Genomic DNA, 20,446 nt, shown 5'->3' with positions numbered 1-20,446 from the left:
AATACCTTTGTTTTGAAATGACAAACTTGATATCCGGTTTATAAGCAGAAGACGGCAGAGCGTTACGATAGGCCTGGTAAGTGTGAAACTACACTGACCACAGTGCATTGCGATGCCAGCCGCAACATCGCGCATGCTCGTGCAAGTTGCCGCTTGTGGTGATGGAGATGAGACGCTAGTGCGAGCTGTCAACTTTACGGTGACGTTTACGGTAAGACTTATTTGAACGCACCAAATGGTGCCTCGTCTGTCTTGCAACTATTTAAAACGTAAAGCACTCAGACTGGAAGACATAATTTTGTGTGCTCGGTGAGAGCTGCCCAAAACAACATCACAACACAGCTAGTGTAAGTAAGCTCTGCCATGTTGGTCAAATCCCCATGAGCGCTCGCCCATCATGAAAAGTCGCGTAGAGAAACTACCACTCAAGTGTTTCTGTTTCATTAACTCACGGTCAGTATCATCATTACCTGCGTAATATACATTATTATTATTAGGTACTATGTTCTGGGTACCTTTTTGTCACCATTCAATAGCTACACGCATACGTACCTATACTTTGGAAAGATATCTCGTTATTAATATTATTTAGTCTAATATAACCATTTTATAGTAATAGCAATAAGGAATTGTATACAATAATTCTGTATTAGATTCTGGCCTGTTAAAATTGGTACAGAAAGATGCGTCTCTTTTTTTTTTTCCTTGACCTAAAACAGTAACTCATTAAGACTAAATCTCCACACAATACATCACGGGAATATATGTTACCTGGCTTGTTTTTATTTTTGCAGCATACGGCGGAGGGATGCCCAGAAAGATAGCATTTATTGTACTTAGTTCTTCCAGTCATGAGGACAACTTCAGTGCCCAGCACCTCATTGTCCATGCACCCACTGTCAGTGGTTGGAGATCTAGCAGGTAGTATACCAACACCCCACTGATTGTACATCACCCAATGACTGTTGTCATCACTGGTTACATTTCAGGAATTCTAAAAATCAAGGTCAAATGCAACAATACTACTGATCTGCATTATATCTGTATTTTATTTTATCCTATACAGACACCCAAGCAATGTCCTGTCACTTCATAAAATTATGTCAGCCTCTCTTAGTTCCTGATTCTTTTATTAAGTCCTGATTATTGTTATTGTGCAGGGGAAACCGCAAGCCCTGTTATTTCTAAAGTAGTTTAAAGTAGTACACTTCTACTGTAGACTTGGCTAGTGTCATTGTTAAATTCTGTTATATTAATACTGAACCACTTCCCTTGCTAAATTAATTTTCTGTGGTGTGAAACCTTAAAATTGACCTATTTGAAACAGTCACGGAATCGTGTGACTGCTGTATGACTGCTGGAATGGCGGGACAGTTGGATCGGGTTTGACTCACAGGCCAAAATGATGCAAAATGTTCCACAGGTTGTGTAGCTACCCTCAGCACATCACCCTGCAGCTGGTGGAAAGAAGTCGGGTGAGGAAGCTGCAGTTGCTGGCCCACCATTACCTAATCCCAGCTAAGGTGGAGTTCCACATTGGAGACAGTCCTCCTGATCCTTGCACATCCATGTTCATCGGCCAACTTCACAAGTTAGGGTGAGACTACTGAGGATAATTTTAAACTCCTATTTTTTAGATATTTTACAACTGTCCAAAGAAGGCATTCCTGGTGAAATAGAGTTGTAGGATCCATTGATTTTGTAATGTGAGAACAGGACGTTCATGAGATACATGTAAAGAAATGCTCATTTCAAAATTATCTGTAAGCATGTTTCAAAAAATTAATTCACCAAACAGATACAATTCTGCATGACGCCCTCTCTCCACAGCTACGTGTCTCTGTCGGACAACGAGAAGACAGGCTTCAGAGCTCGGGAGCTGAAGTCGGTCCATGTAGATGCTGTTGGAACGTACTTGAGGATCACATTCCACAGAAATCACGTGAATCGTCACAATCGCTACAATCAGGTAAATGAAGCTCAGTGATGTCACAGTCTATCTTCGTCAGTGTGCAGAGTGAAGCGCACTGCGGATACTTTAGCACCATTTCCATGACCCGTTCTGAAGCTTGTAGCTCTGTGGTTGGAAGAATAAATCATTTTACCTTTTGTCAAAATTTGTAGATTCCACCTCACAGACATTTATTTGGGGTTTCAGGTTGCGCTGGTGGCCATCAATGTGCTGGGTGATCCCCTGGATGGGGGCGCTTCTTACACTATTGTAAGTATCAGCTGTTATTGAACTTTTATTTTTGCAGCAGTGGGTGGCGCTGTTGTGCTGTAGCTAATCTTGAGACATTTCCCCTGCTTACTGTACGATGGTGGACATTGAGAAATTGGTCTTAACTTTAATTTCAAATGGAATTAAAAAGTCTTAAATTTACCTTGCTTTAAACTGAAGGAAAATTATGAGATTATTATTATTTGCATCCATTGTTAATTGAATTGTCCATAGTTATGAGTGTGAATGATTGATTGCTTGTGCCCCAGGCCATGGTGTACTAACCCTTTCCGTCTCTGGGACGCAATGCAACACCTCTGACCCTTTCCATATAAGGAAAAGCTGCATAGAAACTGAATGGAACATGTTTTTGGCTCAAAGGCATAAATCATTACGAAGTGCTAGTGCCCATATATACAGTATGTTTGAATGATTGATCTGACAAGAATGTAGTAAGGAAATACAAGGGGAAGTTTGGATTCAATCACACAAGAGGGAGGCTTTTAGTTAGTCATTGTAATCAGATAAGCCTGCAGACAGATAGCTTTTGAGGGGAGAGCACTTTTAAACATGCACCCCCACTCACACACACATTCACAGACACACTCTCACTCTCTCCCTCATGTAAAGACACTGACACACTCGTGCACAGATTCCAGCGAACAAGCAGTGCATTGTTTTTCTTGCTAATCTGACTAAGGACCTCCACCTCAGCACTGAACCCACCTGTAGGGTTTCAGTTGCTTGCATATACATCTCTTCCCTGGTCTCAAATTGTGTTGACACAACTCATGCTGAACATACATGCACAGCGATGTTTGTATTCCGAGCAGCAAGAAGCAGTATGTACATCTTGTAATGTAATGTAATGCAATGCAATGACTGCAACTATCTTCTTGACTTGCGGCCTTCATCAATGTTTATCATTGTATTACTTAGTTTTGTGTCAGTTCATATCATTGTTCTTACTCTTGCTTCCGCTTAATTTTATCAGTAGCCTTTTGGGTGGTCCAGGCCAGCAAGACCTTTTCTTTTGACCTAAACACTATTAGAGGTTCTGGATGACATTTATAACAAGACTTCTAATATTTATGCCATAGAGTTGTAGTAATTTATTTGGAAGTCAATGGTGAAGTCTATTTTCTTCATTTTGTAGTATTTTATAACCCTAATTTTAATCTGAACTCTAATCGGATTGAAGAAATTTTGTCCACCTAAGCGTAGCCATGTATCTGTACAAGTTTAGTGCTAGATAACAAGGGAACATCCTGTGTGTGTGTTGTGTTGTGTGTGTGTGTGTGTGTGTGTGTGTGTGTGTGTGTGTGTGTGTGCGTGGGTTCGTATGTGTGATTTGTCCATCTGTTTACCCCCAGCCAAGAGGAGAGCAGCTGATCGAACACTACCTCAACGGCACCCAGCTGGAAGCCGCCTTGGATGCGACCCTTGCAGGGTGAGACTCGGCCATTGAACCCGGGTGTCTTTGTCTTGTGTTAATAATACTGCACAAGCAGGAGACAACCAATAAGGCATTCAAGGACTCGTAGATAGAACGCAACAATTTCATATTGTTTGATGGACAAATTAGCAGATTTGCAAAATTGCTCATTAAAAAAAATTTATTTCGAGCCTTGTACCCCTGTAAAAGATTCAGAATAATTTAACCATATGAATATTTTCAACCTTGGTGTGTGCTCTTTTTAGCATCCCTGGTGTCTTCAAACTTGCAATCAATGAGCCGGTCTAACTAGTTTCCAGTAGTCACTGTGATGTTTGGTGACATGGTGTGTTCCACACGAAACATAGGACGAAGAAGGAGACATTTGACCCGAAAATTAGAGACGAGCATATTTCTGTGATAAATTTAAAATCCATGCGAATCTGGCCAACCTCCCTGGGCGTAGCTGGAACATGCCAATGACAAGTTGAGGAGACGGATAATACAAAAGTAATAATACAAATGTGCCCAGAGCAACCCCAAAACAAACAAACAAACAAACAAACAAACAAACAAACAAACACACAAACAAACAAACAAACAAACAAACAAACAAACAAACAAACAAACAAACGTTTACTTGGGTTATCTTTACATGATATTTACATTTTTTATCATTGAATCGGAATTGGAGAAGCCTGGAAATAAACCGTCCATTTGGGAAAATTTTGAAACCGCATCTAAATCCAAAACCCGCATTTGAGCCAAGTTGACCAGGTTTGGGAATTTGGCAGACCCCACTGCCCCTTAAAACTTGTTAGCCTAAAGTAGACTAAACTTGAGAGCAGCTGGAAGCAGGTGCTGTAATGTGATTTTTGTTAAATTCGATCATGGTGCAGGCAGACAGATTCAGCTGTGTTCACACCCGCAATGGCGCACAATTAGACAGTGCTTTGCTTTGGACATTCGCCGCCAGACACGAAAATAGAGCCAAATTTGTGTCTTTCTCTTGATCTTAGAAAATATGACTCCACATCTCCCTTGGATGACCTGGCCTTTGATATGTACCAGGACCCTGAAGTTGCCTGCATCATCCGCCAGCTGGATCAAAAAAAGCAGGATATGGTTCACCAGGAGAGATTTGAGCAAGCCAAGTATCTGAAGCAGGCCATTGCTGATCTTCAAAAGGTACCATCAATACTGTTCCAGTATATTGAAAAATAATTGGTTTTGTTATAAGACAAAATTCCTAAATGAAGAAAGTTCGCCAACAATATTTTGCCTCTGATTATTGCGCCTCTGAACGTTCTCTTTGTGTACGCCACCCTAAAAAAAACCTGTTCAACATTTATTGAACAGTACTTAAACATTGCTCAGATTCCCGTTCCTGACCCGTTTGTATAGTGTTGCCATGCACACCATGAATTCTTAATAAGCTCAACAGCTGCAGTGACTGTCAGGTCATGTCGATTCTTCTGCCTTCTTACTCAACCTCGCAGCTTTTTGTAACCAGAGAGCAGCCACACTTGCCTTGTCAGCTGCACAGCAGTCAAAGCTGTTGCCATGGCAGTCTGAAAGCCAATAAATACACTGTATGCATTCAGTTAATTGCAAGCTTTATTTTATCCACTAAAAGAAGTTCTTATTTGTGGAACTCCTCAACAGAAAAGCATTGTACAATTTTCATGCCAGAGAAAAGATGTTGCTCGGTTTAATGAAGGGCAATGACATTTACTCACAAATGAATTTTGCCTTGTTGATTTCAGTTTGAAAATATAGATTCACCATTAAGACAAGTCAAGCCAAATTTATTTATATAACCCTTTCATTAATTAGAACATGGTGCTGACTCGGTGACTGATAGAAACTTCACACTTGCAAACATGATGACAAAAGTGCTATGAGCTTCATGAGCATGAAAACTTACTGTGCCTTTGTTATCCCAATTTTCTTACGTCTACTGTGCCAAATTCTCAACAATACTTGACTAGCACATATCTAAATCTATATACCTAATCAGAATTCCCATATTGTAGTGTTTCTTTGGCAGCAGTAGTTCTTCCTCTAAGTAACTGGCTGATTTAATTTGGTTTGGACACCAAGAGCAGTTGTTCTGTCGTTACGTTTTGCCTGAACAGCATCCTGACAAGACCTCTACCCATTCTGGACAGGCTGGGGAGCATTTGGCAAGGTTTGATGTGGAGAGGCAGTGTGCAATTGAAAAGGAGGAATATGACCTCGCCAAGAAAAAGAAGGATGAAATGGATGCATACCGGCGGAGTGTCTACCAGCAGCTGGAAGTCCACAACCTGTATGATCATATGGCAATTGTTCGTCACCAAACACAGGCAATGGTAAGTGAGTTGCTCTCTATGCCGTATTTTTTAAGAAGGTAGGGTGTGGGAGGCACAATTTATTATAAGTCACTTCCGCTCATTTGCTTCATCTTTAGATCACAAGTGCATCGGAATCATGTCCAGCCAAGGAGGTTCCATCACCTCTTTGTTCTTCAGCCATCCCTTCGCTCCCCACCAAGTCCATTGACACAAAAAGGAAAGAGAAAGCCCTTTCAAATACTCCACAGAGCCGTCTGTCAGACTCTGACACACTCTTACCAAAATGGAGCAACTCACCTGACTCACCTTGCGCCTCGTCTGAGCTTCAAATAATAAATGTAAGTGCCACTTATCTTAGCTGAAGAAAAATCCCACAGAAAATAGTGATTCAGATTTAGCTCTCTTTCTTTGTACATGCTGCTATAATAAGTACAACATGGGCCTTGCTCTCCGACAAAGATGAGCAATATAAAGCCATGTGGGACTAGAGACAAGCCGAAATCAGCATCACACAAATGAGTGAGAGGCTAAAATGGCTCACTAACTTTGAGTTAGCGGTGCTGCGGGCTAGGTCTCTGAGTATGACAACTACTGAATTTGTGGCTTGTTTACTATCCCTGTATAGTAGTGAAAGTGGCTACATTTTGAGTCATGTGGGTGGAACCCATGGCAGAGAGTATGTGCTGCGTACCCAAACAGTGAAATGTTTTACTGAAGCCAAATGAGGGAAAAACATTTTTATTCTCAAGGTGTCTGGCTGCATAAGTAATTTTGTCTTATTCATAGTCAGCGTGTCTAGTCCACCTCAGGCCAGGTACACGGGAGGATTGTTGGTGGTGGGATTCTTTTTACATTTTACTCACCACCTCCCGAGGTCAGCCCAACTACAGGTTTAAGTTTCTCTATTTAATTAAAAGTCTGCAACAGATGACTGACGCCGCCAGCTGCCCATGTGGGTTTAAGACCGAACTTTTGAGCTGGGTACGAAGCAGCCGACCACCAACCGACCCGGGGGGCAAAGCGCAAGAGGATTTACTGAAGGGTGCCGAGGGCTGCGCGATCTTTAAAAACATAACAATCACATTTATTTTAGTCATGCTTATTTATTTGTATATTTGCTATAGAAATCATTTTTATTATAAATGATTATTCATTGATTTCAAAACTTAATATTTATTCAACTAGTAAAACGCTACAACTCAAAACTACCATGACTCCTGCCCATTCAACCCTGCACATTGAACACTTTATTATTTTCTTTAAATGCAAATAAGTAAACTGGATATTTTTTTCTAGTTTCATATTAAGTACAATGAGTTTTCCATTTCTACAAATTTCTTTCATTAGTTCATCGGTGTGCCTTTTGATGAGAGGCATCTGCCAGCCCCACAGGGAAAGGACCAGCCAGTGGAGGCTATACAGAGCCCTGCAATGGTTCACTCTGTTCCACTTGACACCCAACGTCGTCTGCTTAGCCCTGAGGTGGGCGGAGAACCGGAGCCCCTCTCGGAAAAGGCTCAGAGAGAGGCTGGCCATGCAATAGAGGTGTATGGTGAGAGTCTGGTAAGTGACAGAAAAGGTGAAAACCGCTAAGTGATTGTATGGGATTTTATAGGATCTCCATATCTATTGTGTCATAAAAACAGATGAATTCCAAAGTAAACATAATGATTTGTTTTTTTTCCCTTGACTACTCTTTTCCAGGTTGCAAGGGCATATTCTAAATCCTGGTCAAATAGGGAGGATGCACTCCTGGCAGTGCACAAGAAACTCTTGGAAGTGCCCTCCACGACTCCCAAAGAGGAGCTGAGAAGCATGATAAGAGCCGCAGTCTTCTTGGTCAAGAGGGCCCTCTCGGAGAAAGTTTCATCTGTAACTCCTTTTCTTTCTAGTCATTGGGTGTTTTGTTTGTTTTTTAATTAGTTTTTTTAATCAATTCCACCAATGGTTCTACCAATGTATCCGCAGTTATATGTTCACTGGAGCCCCGTTACAAACACACTTTATGCTCCTGGTTTTGAACTCTCACACACGGAACAGTGTTTTCCCTATGTATGGCATCCAAACCTCCTCTCCCAGAGCTTGATTCCTCAGTAAAAAAAAAAAAAATAACATCACAAAATTAGCACAGTAACATTTCTCTCTCGTGTAGAGCAACAACAATTCTCAAGGTTATTAGTTTATTACTTGAACCACCATGTATCTAAATGCATTTACACGTACATACGTTCCCCATCAAGGTGTTAGCGTATGTGGTTATATATTCAAGTCATTATTTTCTGATTAGTCATTAGATCATGTACCAGTAACTGCACCTGGGGTTTGGAAATGCGTTCAGATTCCTTTTAGTAGCCAGGTAAGGCAATTCAATGCCAACCTGCCTTCAGACAACAGAGTAAACAAAGCACAATAAAAGCAAATGAATATACCAACAACAAAGTGCACAATTCGATTTTGGATATATTTGTAAACACACATAAAATCTGCCTCAATTTAGGTTTTCCAAGCCTCCTTGAAGTTGCTGCTCTTCATGTTGAGCCAGCTCATCCCAGGTCTGGGCAGAGTTGAGGTCACTCACTGTTTGGAGAACACTTGGCCCACCCTACTGGCCAGGACTGGAGACTTGACTAACCACCTCCGCAACGCTGCCACAGCCACTATCCAGGTATTGTATCACAATGACATTCATGGCCAGTCTAGGCGGCTCATTTCATTCCCTTGACATGTGCCATACTAGTCTCGACATGGTGGAAACACATGGTGCAGTTCCCATGTTTCCACATTCCAGTCACTTGATAAAATGTCACAGATGAGGTATTCCATCTTCTTTGCACACAACTTCCTCTCCATCCAGATGTTTGTGTTGAAGGATAAATTAGAATGTACAACGGCACACGGATGCGACTTGACAGTGGCTTACAGTGCATCATCTCTGTTGTTTGCTGTTTAGGAAATTGCTGCCCTGAAGGATGTTCGGGTCTTGCACTTTGTACACGTTGAGCTGGTGAAGCCTTTCAAATCCAACTTTCCCTCTCGTCTAGCCCAGAGTCGGGCCGAGCTGCTCGAAAATCTCCTGGTGGAGCTGGGCACGGAGAATTCTGGATTCACTGTGGCGAATGTAATGATGGTAAAGGACTTCAATTGATTCATTAAATGTCCTGGCTCTTGCATTGGGTCACCAAATTTGTTGACTCATTTTGAGATTTTGGGAAAGCAACCTCTTTTTCTCCACTTTACAAGATACTTCAAAAGTAGAATGTCATATATCGCAGAGGCCAAGTTTTGGTTGATAGCATTTCAGGTATCCATGAATTGAATTTTTGGGGTCAAAGTGTGTTCATTTTTGTAACCTTTACAAAAGCTTTTACACACCTTGATGAGTTGCAAAATTGTGTAGGCCATACGCAGTCTCTGGACACAAACTAACATTTCATTTCCTTAGCTTTCAGCACTAACCTACTATCCATGTTCAAAATGTCCATTTACTGACCACGGTGGACAAGGCAATACTTGTCCCTTTCTTTTACTTTATGACCCCTCACCCCTTTTAGCCCTCCTGAATCTTTTATCATTGAGGGCAAATTGTTAGGTTTGCCTTTAACCTTTTCCACACAGGTGGCCTTTGTTTGCATGTTTGCACATGCTTGCTGGTTGCCTTTGTGTGGAGCGCCTCCAAGATTTGCTTAGGAAACACTTCCAGTCATGATTGAGATGTGACGGGATGGAGGGGGGGTTTCCTTTGCTCATGTCACTTTAAACATTTCAGCGAGTATCCTGCATGCATGGTCTGTGCTAAGATTAAAACTTTTTCACTATTTATTTATTTATTTATTTATTTGTTTGTTTGTTTGTTTGTTTATTTATTTATTTATGATTTGATCCCACAGGTGTAATTAGTTGAATCAAACAAAATATGCCTTTTTTGCAGTCGATAGCATCCCCAAAATAACCAGAGCGATAGATTTTTTTTCTGTTACTCAGTAATATGTCTTCCACTCTCAAATGTTCTGTAGTGAAAACCATCCGAGCCATCCAATGGACAAGACCCTCATTTAAATATGGTGGTCAACAGTTTCACACCCATTGCTAACATCAAGCACAATCTATAGTGTACGTGCAATTGAGTGTGCACCCTAACCCCTAAACTTAGTAAAACACCCCAGTCATATTGGATCACATACAACATAGTTACCACCAGCATGTGTAAAATGTTTAGAATGAACATGCAATGTAACACATTTGAAGTCTGTCGGTGTGATATAACTCAATTATTATTCCCTACTCCCTTTACTAAATGACTTTCATAAAATGCATACGACATGCCTACAGTGGTTATATTTGTATAGGCTACAGAAAAAAATTCTTACAGTCTTTGCAGTTTAAGTTAACTGGTAATTTGAAAATATACTCTGTTATGTCAAAAAGCAACATGAAGGAAAACACTCAATGAAACCACAAATTGTATGTTAAGTTGCAGGAACTTGCTAAGTGCAATAGAAGCCTGTTTAATGCCATTGTTAGTGAAAAATAACTAACGTGAAAACAAGTCATTAGGGAAAAGAAACTAGTCTTTTGCAAAGCAGTATAATATAACAAATATGCCCTGTATATGTCCACATACCACATGCCCATGTCGCTAGTATGTGAATTTGATACCCCAAGAGTGTTAGGACACGGATGGTTTGAACATTTTTTCCTTTTCCTACTACCGTTACCTGGGTGATCTGCCTTGTGAAATTCTGTAAGGACTCAGCTTAGGGGCCCACTATGTAACAAGGTATGGGAATCGGAACTGGTTGCAGGAAAGTGCAGGTGGGAGGCATTTCTGTGTACTTGCCGAGGAGCAAGGCACGGAAGCCGTAATTGCTTGGGCGTATTTATGTACCGCTGTCATTTGCGGCACCATGTTACTGGTTTATTTGTGTGTGTTGCAATGTCAGTATAACTTGTATTAGAGTTTTTTGCAAAAACACCCAATGCTTTTGGGATGAACTCAAACAGATTTTGAGCCAGGTCACACAGAACATCGGTGTATTGAAGCTGTATATCAATAAACACACTTCTGCTGTATCTTTTTCAGTTTTGTATGGCAGCCTTGGAGCATGGTGCGTCTGCTGTTCGAGAAGTGGCAGTGCGTATCATCTTGTCCATGTACAAGCAGCACAGTTCGGCTGTTCTCAGCTACTTTCCATCTCCTAATGCTGCTCGGAAGAACTTCCTTTACAGAACCTTATTTGATGGCTTTGCCAAAATCGACGGAAAGCTGGAGGAAACTCAGGCAAGACTTTTCATCTGTTTTCCGATCAGGATTTTATGTTGCTCATAGTGATACCAATGACTGACATTTGCCGATACCAGTCACATGAATTTTTGCCTTCATGTCAGGGTTCGTTCAAACAGTTGCTAGAGGTTTGTTTGGCAGACGCTCGCCTGTACTTTTCTTGCCGCGAGGGAATTTTTAACATGTTCAAAATTTGCTTGCGACAAGAAAAATAAACTGTTGGTTTTATTGAAATGCAATCAATGAAGAGCAGCTTGAAGGTAGGCAATGGAGCTGCTTCACATATCAGATGGATGTTTTTTCACATGACACCATAGATATCTTTTTAAATTTTATGCTACAAAGGACAAAAGGAGGCATTAAAATTTTAGCTTAAAGCCGCATCAATGCTTGTTTTGATCAAATAATTTGTAAGCATTTAACTATTTAAGATAGTCTTCTAGCTCTGCATTTATTTAAATTCCAATACTTGCTTTGCACTATGTAGCCCATATACGGGTTTGGCTTTTGTTGGATGACTGACATGCTGGGACATTTGACTGTAATGCTTGTGAGTCACCCCGTGAGTAAGCTTAATTTGCACCAGCATCATCAGAATGCTAGCCCTGCCATTACTGAATTGGCACACTGTTGCGCCTCAGTCATCATCAACATCAATGCAGTACAACCTTGCTGCTCCAAAGGTTACAAAGCTTCGAGGTAGTAGCACACATCAGGCTCCATGACTCAATATTCAAATAAAAGTAGACACAGATAATGAATGGTGTATTGACGTTGTGACAAATTTGTCCGGCTCTATAATGGGTGGTGGTTTGCAGGATGGGCAGAAGGAGAAAGAGGAGATCCACTCTTTGCAAGAGCAGCTGGCTGCCTTGACGGACATGACAGTAGGTGGAGTTATCATCGGAGCACAGTTACATCACACCTTGTAAAGGCTTCTAATTAACATTTATAACTCCGCTTGACTCAGTGGGCTTTCAAAAAGTCTATTTTACAAATAAAACTGGTACATTGTATTCTAACAAAAGAGGGAAAGAACACTCTCCATTGTCAATCAACAAATGTCTGTCATTTTCTTTTAGATTGGGACTATTTACTCACATGTGTGTCTTTTCTTAAAGGAGGGAGACGGTAAAAGTACCAAAGGACAAATGGCCAAGAAAGAAGTTCCTAAAGTTGAGAGGGTGTCTCAAAAGACTGGTAAACAAAGTATGTATGTGGAGACAGATCCAATTCAGTTTAATGCCTTTCAACTGTTTATTTTTTTCACCATCAGGCTTGGTTTTGAGAGCGAATTGAATGTACTGTTAATCTTTTGAAACCTGCAAAGACAAATATTGATCGCCCCAAACATGACCTGTTCATTGTGGATTGCTTTCACAATTTAAGGAGTTGTTAAGTCGCAACTGCTATAATTTGTCTGTCCAGACACTGAACTTGGGGGCTGCATCAGCCATGAAGGCGAATGTCAAGTATTTCCTATTTTACTCAACTCGGGTTTATTTATTTATAGAGCACTTTTAAAAAAAAAAAGCAGCTGAAGCAAAGTGCTGCAGTTAATATCTCAAACATAAAACAATAAATGACAACTAACTTATTCATTAAATAATTCTTACTTAAAACCAAAAGTGGTAACAAATATTGATTGAATGCTAAATGTACAAACTTTTCATAATTTCAATGTTAAAAGAGTTTGATGTAGTGCTGTCCAGTTGGAAGTGACAGGTCTCATCTTCTTGTTTAACAGCAGTTCTAAAATTGTCTCAGAACAAGACAACACCCACCGAGGAGGTCCAACGATCTGTCATATACCTGGATAAGTAAGTGACGTGTGTTTAGGCATTAGCTTGTTTAGCTGACTAGTATCTTCATTCACAATACAATGCAGTAGATATTACAGATTCATGGTCATTGTTTTCTAAAACTTCAGTTCACTGTTTTTTCCAGCTTATGTATATTCTGCGGCAAAACTGACGATTCTTTCACGGAAGATGGTTTAGACCTCCACTACTGGAAACACTGTCCCATGCTGCGGCGCTGCGATGAATGCAAACAGGTAAGCTTCCACCAAAGCAAAAAATTGTTTCTCTTTTATTGCAGCTTGTGGTGTTCGCAGGTAGTGGAGATCTCCAGCTTCACAGAACACCTACTAAGCGAATGTGATAGTAGGTCCAAGTTCAGCCAGTGTCTGCGCTGCTCGGAGGCAGTGGCCACAGAAGATCTGACTCGACACATGCAGGGTACCACTTGCAAACGTGAGTTTCCCATCTAAAGTTTTGGATGACTGGTTGAGTGGGAGCAATGACATTTTGTATCTCTATATCATTGAAGTGTTCAAGCCAAAAGTGATTAATATTTTTTTTTCTATTTCACTAATCCATTAATTTTCTATACTGTGCATCCTCATTAAGGTTGTCGGTGAGCTGGAGCCTTTATTCGCGGACTTTGTTCATTGGTACTTTGTTGGCTATTTAAGCCTCTTGCTCTGCTTTATCCCATGGAAGTTTGGAAAATTGTCTTGAATTGGAATATAAACCAGATGCGATAAACTGTAAATCTTGAAATATGCACAAAAGAAGCCAGAAAGCATCTGAAGGCCAAGTGGATGTAGTTTTGAGCTTCAGCTACTTAAAAGTATTTCTCTGTATCTGGCTGGTGCTCCAACCATATATGCCAGTATTAATAATTGACAAGTGTGGAGTCTTCTTTGCGTTTCTTTAAGGTTTGGCTTTGTTATTCCATAAATCCCATTATTCTCGACATTATTGGATTTTCTTGATGAATTCCTTCTTGATGAATTAAATCCATCATTGAAACAATGTCTAAATTTAAAATTCCGTTCTTTCCTATCACATTTTCCTTTCCTTTCCAGTGTTCTCTATACCTGTACGGTAGCTTAAAGGTGTCACATTTCTGTTTCAGCCCCTGTCTCAGGTAAACGCTCCAGCCACTGCCCTTTGTGTCACAGCAACTTTTCACCGGGAGAAGAGGTAAGATTCTGAACAAGTGTGTCAGCTCAAACAACTAAGATGCCATTCATTCTTTTCATTTTTCCGATTTAGATTGGGAGAACTTAGTTACATCACCTTTGCAAATATCAAAAAAGTAAATCTTTTTATCAAAGGTCTCACATACTAAGACAAATAGCTTGTTTGACAGACCCTGGGCGTTCACACCATTAGCATTTCCCCTCAACCATCAAACCAACACTAAAAAAGTAAAAGATCAGAGAGGAACGGAGGTAAAACGCTGCTATTGTTGACCCATTTAAAGACTTCAAACGAGGAGACTTCTTTGTTCCTTGCTGTGCTGCCTCATTCCTTCTCTCAAGTTGAATTGCAAAAGGTGAACCAAGGAGGGAAAACCCTGAATAACCTGCAGGGCTGGACTGGGAGAATTTTTCAGGCCAGAAGTCAGTTTTGTAACCCTGTCTTTGTCCACACGTGCATGTTCACACCCGCACTTAAATGCATGGGCACAAGCAAAACGCATTTGTGCGCACACACATGCACACAATCATTCTTTGGATTTTGTTGTGGGTGGTACTGGAAAAAATAATCGAAATCCTTGGAATGAGGGCGAGCAAAATAATCAAAAGGTCTCTCTGATTTTGACTGTCTGAGTTGGCCTTTCCCTTGCACTGCTGTCTTGCGTATACTCTGCATCTGCTTAGAGTGTCAGAACAACCAGCATAATAATTATATTATCGACAATAACACATTTAATCAATTTTTTTTCTCATTTCATTATCATTGCTCGTATTCAAGCAGAATCTGCTCAAGGAGACGTAACGCAAATAGTGTAAACATACTCTGCGGTGATCTCACTAAAAACTTAGACATGACATGCAGTTTCTTGATGCAAACACACCCGTCAAAATTGCTGAGGGGGAGAAAAAAACATTACGAGAAAGTCGCACTCTTGCCTGAACAGATGCCATGAAAGGCTGCAGTGTTGTAGAAGGAAGGAGGGCGGCCATTCCGCCGTTGGCTGGTACCTACAGTTGCCCGTGGCATCCTCGGATTGAAGGTCCTCCAGGGCACAACTGGACTTACTGAGCAGCTTTTGTACATGTTGCAGGCCTGGAAGGCTCACCTAACGGGCAGTGAGGGCTGCAAACAAAACTCACGCAGGGCCGCGGTGTCCCAGAGAACCCAACCAGCACAAGGTGAAGCATTCATACCCGCTTGTCCATACATCCACCAGCACAGCACAGCACAGCACACATTACAAAGTGCAACTTTTCCAAATTGGCTTTCTAACTTAGTGACATGATTCATTATATTTATGAAATCTTTACATTGTGATTTTTCATTTCTTTTCATGACAGTCTTTAGAACCACAGTAACACAGAAATATTTGCTAATTACAGTTGTCGGTACAAAAAACCCAATTCCTATCAAAGAGCTCTTGTGGCTCTTCAAGTTGAGTGTTCAAAGGAATGGATAATGGTCTTGTCTGTGTGGCATCTCAAGCCACAATTACTCCAGAAATACATCCGTTTGGAATTAATGGCATAATGTGGGGTCGTCAAGAGTGTTCACAGAAAACAGTCAAACATGAAATGTGTTTACTTCTCAGGGTGTACCTTAGGGAAAGCAGAGGCAGGTACAGAAAGCCACCATGAGTTAATCTGTGTGGTCTTCATTTCACTTTGGCTATAAACAACTGTGGCAAATATCTTTTACTTTTTTTTTTTAAGTTCCAGGAAATTTACTTGGAATAGAGCAGCATTTTCCAAAGTGTTAAGCCATTGCTATACGAGTCTAGCATTATACCCTTGGAATGTGCTTTCACTACTGCTTAAGAATCCCTGCAATGAGGTTTTTCTTGAAGGACACATATTTTGCACTTTTCTCGCAGTTTAAAAACAGTTTGTAGATTTCTTAATGTCTTTTTCATGCTTTCACCGAAATTTTCTTCAAAGCAAAGGAACACAGTCAATTCAAAACGACACCGCCATGTTTACGCTCTTTAATTGCTGTACGTATATGGCTGCTTTGTTTTGGTCATAAATACAACGCGAGACAAAGGTTTTTATTTTTGTCAAGGGTTTGACAAGTGGTGGGCCTCTCTGTTTGTGTGCAGGTAAGGCTGTTGCTAGCACAAAGGTCCCAAACACCTGGTCGGTGGGAAGTCGAGGTGGAGCCAGGGCTTTGGGAAGAGGCAGTCGGATCCCGTCTTTGGCACCCCTGGCTAGAGGACACACACCTGGGAAGCGGTGACTGTTAAAGAAAAAAACTCACCTTCTTGCTGTAGAGGATCAACTGTCACCCATCATGTCATGGCCCTAGTTTCTCAATCTTGGGAAAGGTTTTATGCCATGTGATTTGATGACCTGCTTGCAATCAGAATGAGTTTCGGCTATTTGTCAGGGTTCATACAATGTTGCAAAAATGTTCGCAGACTGTTATTGCTCAGTGAGATATGGGCTTAAATGAGAAGCTGACCCGCTGGTCGTAAAAATGAAAACATTGTCATGCCGAACTGAATTCAAGTCAGAGATCTTTAGTCCAAATTTGATCAAGGTCCAAATTGGCTCCACTTGTTCACATCACACATAAAATTTACAAAAAAAACAAAAAACAAAACTAATTATAGGTCCAGGGTATGCTTCATTGCAACCAATGATGAAGCATGCAGTAAGTCGTTTCACAGTATTTGTATAGCACACCCACATCACATAGTTAAACACAAGAAAAAAGACTGGTTAGAGTGATAGCAAAGGTTACAAAGTTCAAAAAGGGGACATTTTGACAATTATGTTGTCATTAAAAATGTTTCAGAATAAAAGCATGAGACTATTTTAATTACAAACTAGCTCTGAGAGCGAGTTGAACGAGTTAGACTGCTAAAGTGTGGCAGATGGCGAATAGAACCGAAATAATTTCCAATGACGTCATTAGGAGTTATTTTGTCAGACCTGACAATGCTCTCCTACAACGAGAGACCCAGATGCTACTATACAGCTGTCGATATACTGTATGCCCAGTGCCTGTGGCATTTGACTGCGGCTACACAAACAGAAGTCGCTCCTTAGGCACCAAGAGGTGTTGCTGTATTGGGTTACTGTTGTCTTGCCAGATGAGGTGTGCATTTGAGCAACTTTACACTAGAAATGTCCCGATCCCTTATTCTGCATCGGTACCTGCTCCTTGTCCGGCTCTTTAGTGAGTATCGGACAGAATCGGATTCAGTCACAGGAGCGGGCCGATCCTGTTTCATGTGTTTTTGCGGCGTCAAGTCACAGACTCGCTTTTTGGCTGGCGTAAATCATTTCGATGTACAGTTGAAGTTGAGTTTTGCTAAGGCTTAAGCAAAAGATTGAACTATAGTTCAGTGTGTTGTAAGTATAGCAAAACATGGAAGTAATCATTTTAATGTGTACTGTAGTATATGATTTCTTCCACACCTTAGGGTTGAAGTTAAAAAAATATATATAGTACTATAGTGGGGCGGGGGGCGGTATCAGATCCGTATTGGATTGGGCACACCTTAAAAAATCGTATCGAAAGCCAAAAAACTTTGGTGGAGTTTAAAGCTAAAAAGATGAGTATGTATTTGTCCATGTCCTAATTCGTATTTATTGACCCGACTGCGTATGTAATAATTATAATGTAGGTTTGATATTGTGTACATCTTCATGACAATGACTATTTTTTTGTTGTACTAAGTTCATTTTGTTTTTCCTTATTTAATCACTTCACTGGTTTCTTTTATATCAAACAAATTTTTGTTTGATATAAAAGAAACCAGTGAAGTGACTATTTTTTTTCTGCCTAAAGTACCCGCATTTTTTTAAAAAAACAAATAAACTTGCATAACACAGGTTTTGATTATTTTGTTGACTATGGCGTTATTCCCGAGCAGCATTTCTTTATTAATGAATCAAACAAAAGCCACTTTTAACAGAGATGAACACAGAATTATTTTGTTTTTATTTACACTATATTACCCCCTCTCCAAAAAAAATACAGAATTTCAGACACTTTGGTTTCTTTTTACCCTGATTTTGTTGACAATACACACTGAAACTCTTGCACTGTTATTAATGTAAGGCACAAACCGCCATAACACATTCAACTCTGGATCCATGAGGCTCAAATTTGAAATGGCACAGAGAATTGCACTGTAGACCTGTATGGTAGTGGTTTCCCAAAATGGAACTGTATCATAATAGTCTTCTGCTTTCCTTCATGGATTCTTGCACCCACCACCACATCATAGAGAGGCCCTCTTTGCACAAACCAGTACTTCATGATGCACCATGCTCCACATTTTGAGGAGTTCTTGGGCGCTCAGTTTGTGTACCACAATGAGGTTCTTGTAAAAGCACGGCTCGCTATTCATGGGGCTCATCCTGCGCCTGGTAATGCCGAAGGTCCTGAAGCCGGAGTGCATCTCCGGGCTCAGGCGTAGCCTCTGCAAACACATGCCCAGAAAGACATCGTCAATTGGGTACAGTTCCAGGTCCTCGGAGACCACAAAGAGCTTCCTGGCCAGCTGGGAGGACATGAGGAACCCCCCTCCCCCCACATAAGGAGGGTATGGCTTATCGAAGAGCTCCCTGGGGATGTAATATTTGCTCTGTCTGTTCCGGATGGGAATGGCCTTGGAGATGGTGTCCCCCACAAATAGGTTGGTCTCCTTGTGCTCCTCCACTTTGAAGTTGATGAGGTCCAGTAGGTTGTCGGTGTTCACAAAAACATCGTCATCCCCTTTGAATATAAACTGCACGTCTGGGCAGTAGATGTGGAACCATTTGAGAAAGTTGACTTCTTTCAGGGTCAAGTTGAAAAAAGTGTCCATGAAATCCCACTGCAGGATGTCCCCGTAGATCTTGTCCTCATACTCGATCAGCTTCTGAAGGTTCTTGCGGTCTTTGCCAACGGAGGGACTCCCCAAAAGAAAGAGGGTCTTTATGCTCTTCCCTTCCACTGTGTGCTCCCTGCCCCAGGTTTTGCGCACCGCCTCGCGTCGATCATGCTCCTCAATGACGGACTTGACCACCATGAGGAGGTGCACCGCTCCCTCAGTAGCTGTGCACTTCTCCGGGTGGTTGATAAGCATCGGAAAGTACCTGCAGTGCCGGTGCAGGACGAACTGGTGAAACCTCGGGTCCAACCTCTGGAACCAGTCCTTCGTCCTTACCGCTGCGTCCTCGCTGCAGTTTAGCACCTGCGCGTCCCAGAAAGGCGCGCTCCTGTTGGAGCGCCTCTGCGCCTCGCGTACGCTCGGAACTGTCGCACGGTTATGGCTCGTAAAAGTGGGCTTGCTGCTCTTCTTCTTTAACCAAGAACACTCCCCGCACCAGTCGGTGTGCCTCACATACCTGCCCGTAGTGTCCTTTTCGGGGAATTTAAGCTTGTGGAGCAAAAGGAGCGAGGCGAAGAAGAGGGAGAGACTCAGAAGAGGCTTCAGCAAACCTAGCCGCTTTCTCCGAAAAAGCTGTTCCATGGTGCTCAGTGCAGTGGAACGCGGATCTCCAACACTTCTCCTCGGACCACCATCGTGATTCGTCTTCAACTTTGTGTCTCTTGTCTCCAGCACTCCCTCTCGTGTGACCCCCCAGGGCCCCTGCGCAGACTGATAACAGGATGCGCTGACATTGATGTGGCCCCGGGGCTCTTTTTGGTCATGGTGGAGACGTTATGGTCGGCTTTCGAGAATGGCCAAATGCTGTCGGACACGTCACTTGTGCCCCAAACTTCTCGACTCTTGGCGACGCACGCACGTACGCACGCACAGACCCAGCCCCCGTTATACTCACTCTTCTACTTGCAAATATTTCCTCCCCTTCCTACTTTTTGCTATCAGGTGTCCACAAGTTTAATACCTAATGTACATATCTGACAAAAAGTGAAGGGAAAGTCCGCACTTGGTATTGAATTTAATTTGGATTTAAGTGTGTACAGTTAACAGACATTCTAATAACTATTTCCACTTGCCATTAACTTGACTTTCAATTTTGCAGTGACTCTTTTGCCAATTTGCATAAGCGTCTATTACATTATCCATTGTCTCTACCGAAAAAAAAAAATCATTGTGCGTTATAATATACTTTGATACTAAATACTATGTTAATTCGGTCGATTCATTCATATTTTAGCAACTTTTCCGTTTTTGCACATTATTTGCCTCTATCTTGAACAGGTCTATTACCAGCCACGTGA

At 41.4% G+C, this 20,446-nt stretch overlaps 2 protein-coding genes across 4 annotated transcripts; one reads left to right on the top strand and one right to left on the bottom strand.

Annotated features, from left to right (window-relative positions):
- The first annotated feature begins 76 nt into the window (after positions 1 to 76).
- On the top strand, positions 77 to 18,101 carry cep104 (centrosomal protein 104). Of its 3 annotated transcripts, none has more exons than XM_088368963.1 (22): positions 77 to 211; positions 795 to 921; positions 1,424 to 1,597; positions 1,831 to 1,969; positions 2,159 to 2,221; positions 3,595 to 3,671; positions 4,676 to 4,844; positions 5,828 to 6,010; positions 6,109 to 6,330; positions 7,340 to 7,555; positions 7,697 to 7,864; positions 8,490 to 8,657; positions 8,943 to 9,119; positions 11,073 to 11,270; positions 12,092 to 12,160; positions 12,395 to 12,473; positions 13,021 to 13,093; positions 13,221 to 13,329; positions 13,390 to 13,528; positions 14,196 to 14,263; positions 15,354 to 15,441; positions 16,362 to 18,101. In XM_088368963.1, the coding sequence occupies exons 2-22, from the start codon at positions 809 to 811 to the stop codon at positions 16,496 to 16,498; spliced, it is 2,829 nt and encodes a 942-aa protein (XP_088225089.1). In that variant the 5' UTR covers positions 77 to 211; positions 795 to 808; the 3' UTR covers positions 16,499 to 18,101. The 3 variants fall into 3 exon arrangements, with proteins under 3 accessions (XP_088225089.1, XP_088225087.1, XP_088225088.1); XM_088368961.1 differs by having other exon boundaries at positions 12,395 to 12,482; XM_088368962.1 differs by having other exon boundaries at positions 210 to 347; positions 12,395 to 12,482.
- On the bottom strand, positions 18,061 to 20,014 carry b3gnt7l (UDP-GlcNAc:betaGal beta-1,3-N-acetylglucosaminyltransferase 7, like). The gene has a single exon (XM_088368964.1). The coding sequence runs from the start codon at positions 19,728 to 19,730 to the stop codon at positions 18,495 to 18,497; it is 1,236 nt and encodes a 411-aa protein (XP_088225090.1). The 5' UTR covers positions 19,731 to 20,014; the 3' UTR covers positions 18,061 to 18,494.
- Between the last annotated feature and the right edge of the window lie 432 nt (positions 20,015 to 20,446).

The sequence above is a fragment of the Syngnathus floridae genome, chromosome 2, assembly GCF_059516105.1.
Source record: "Syngnathus floridae isolate MCC-2025c chromosome 2, RoL_Sflo_1.0, whole genome shotgun sequence".
NCBI lineage: Eukaryota > Metazoa > Chordata > Actinopteri > Syngnathiformes > Syngnathidae > Syngnathus > Syngnathus floridae.
The sequence above is the reverse complement of the archived record's forward strand: the minus strand, read 5'-3'. Positions and strand labels throughout refer to the sequence as shown.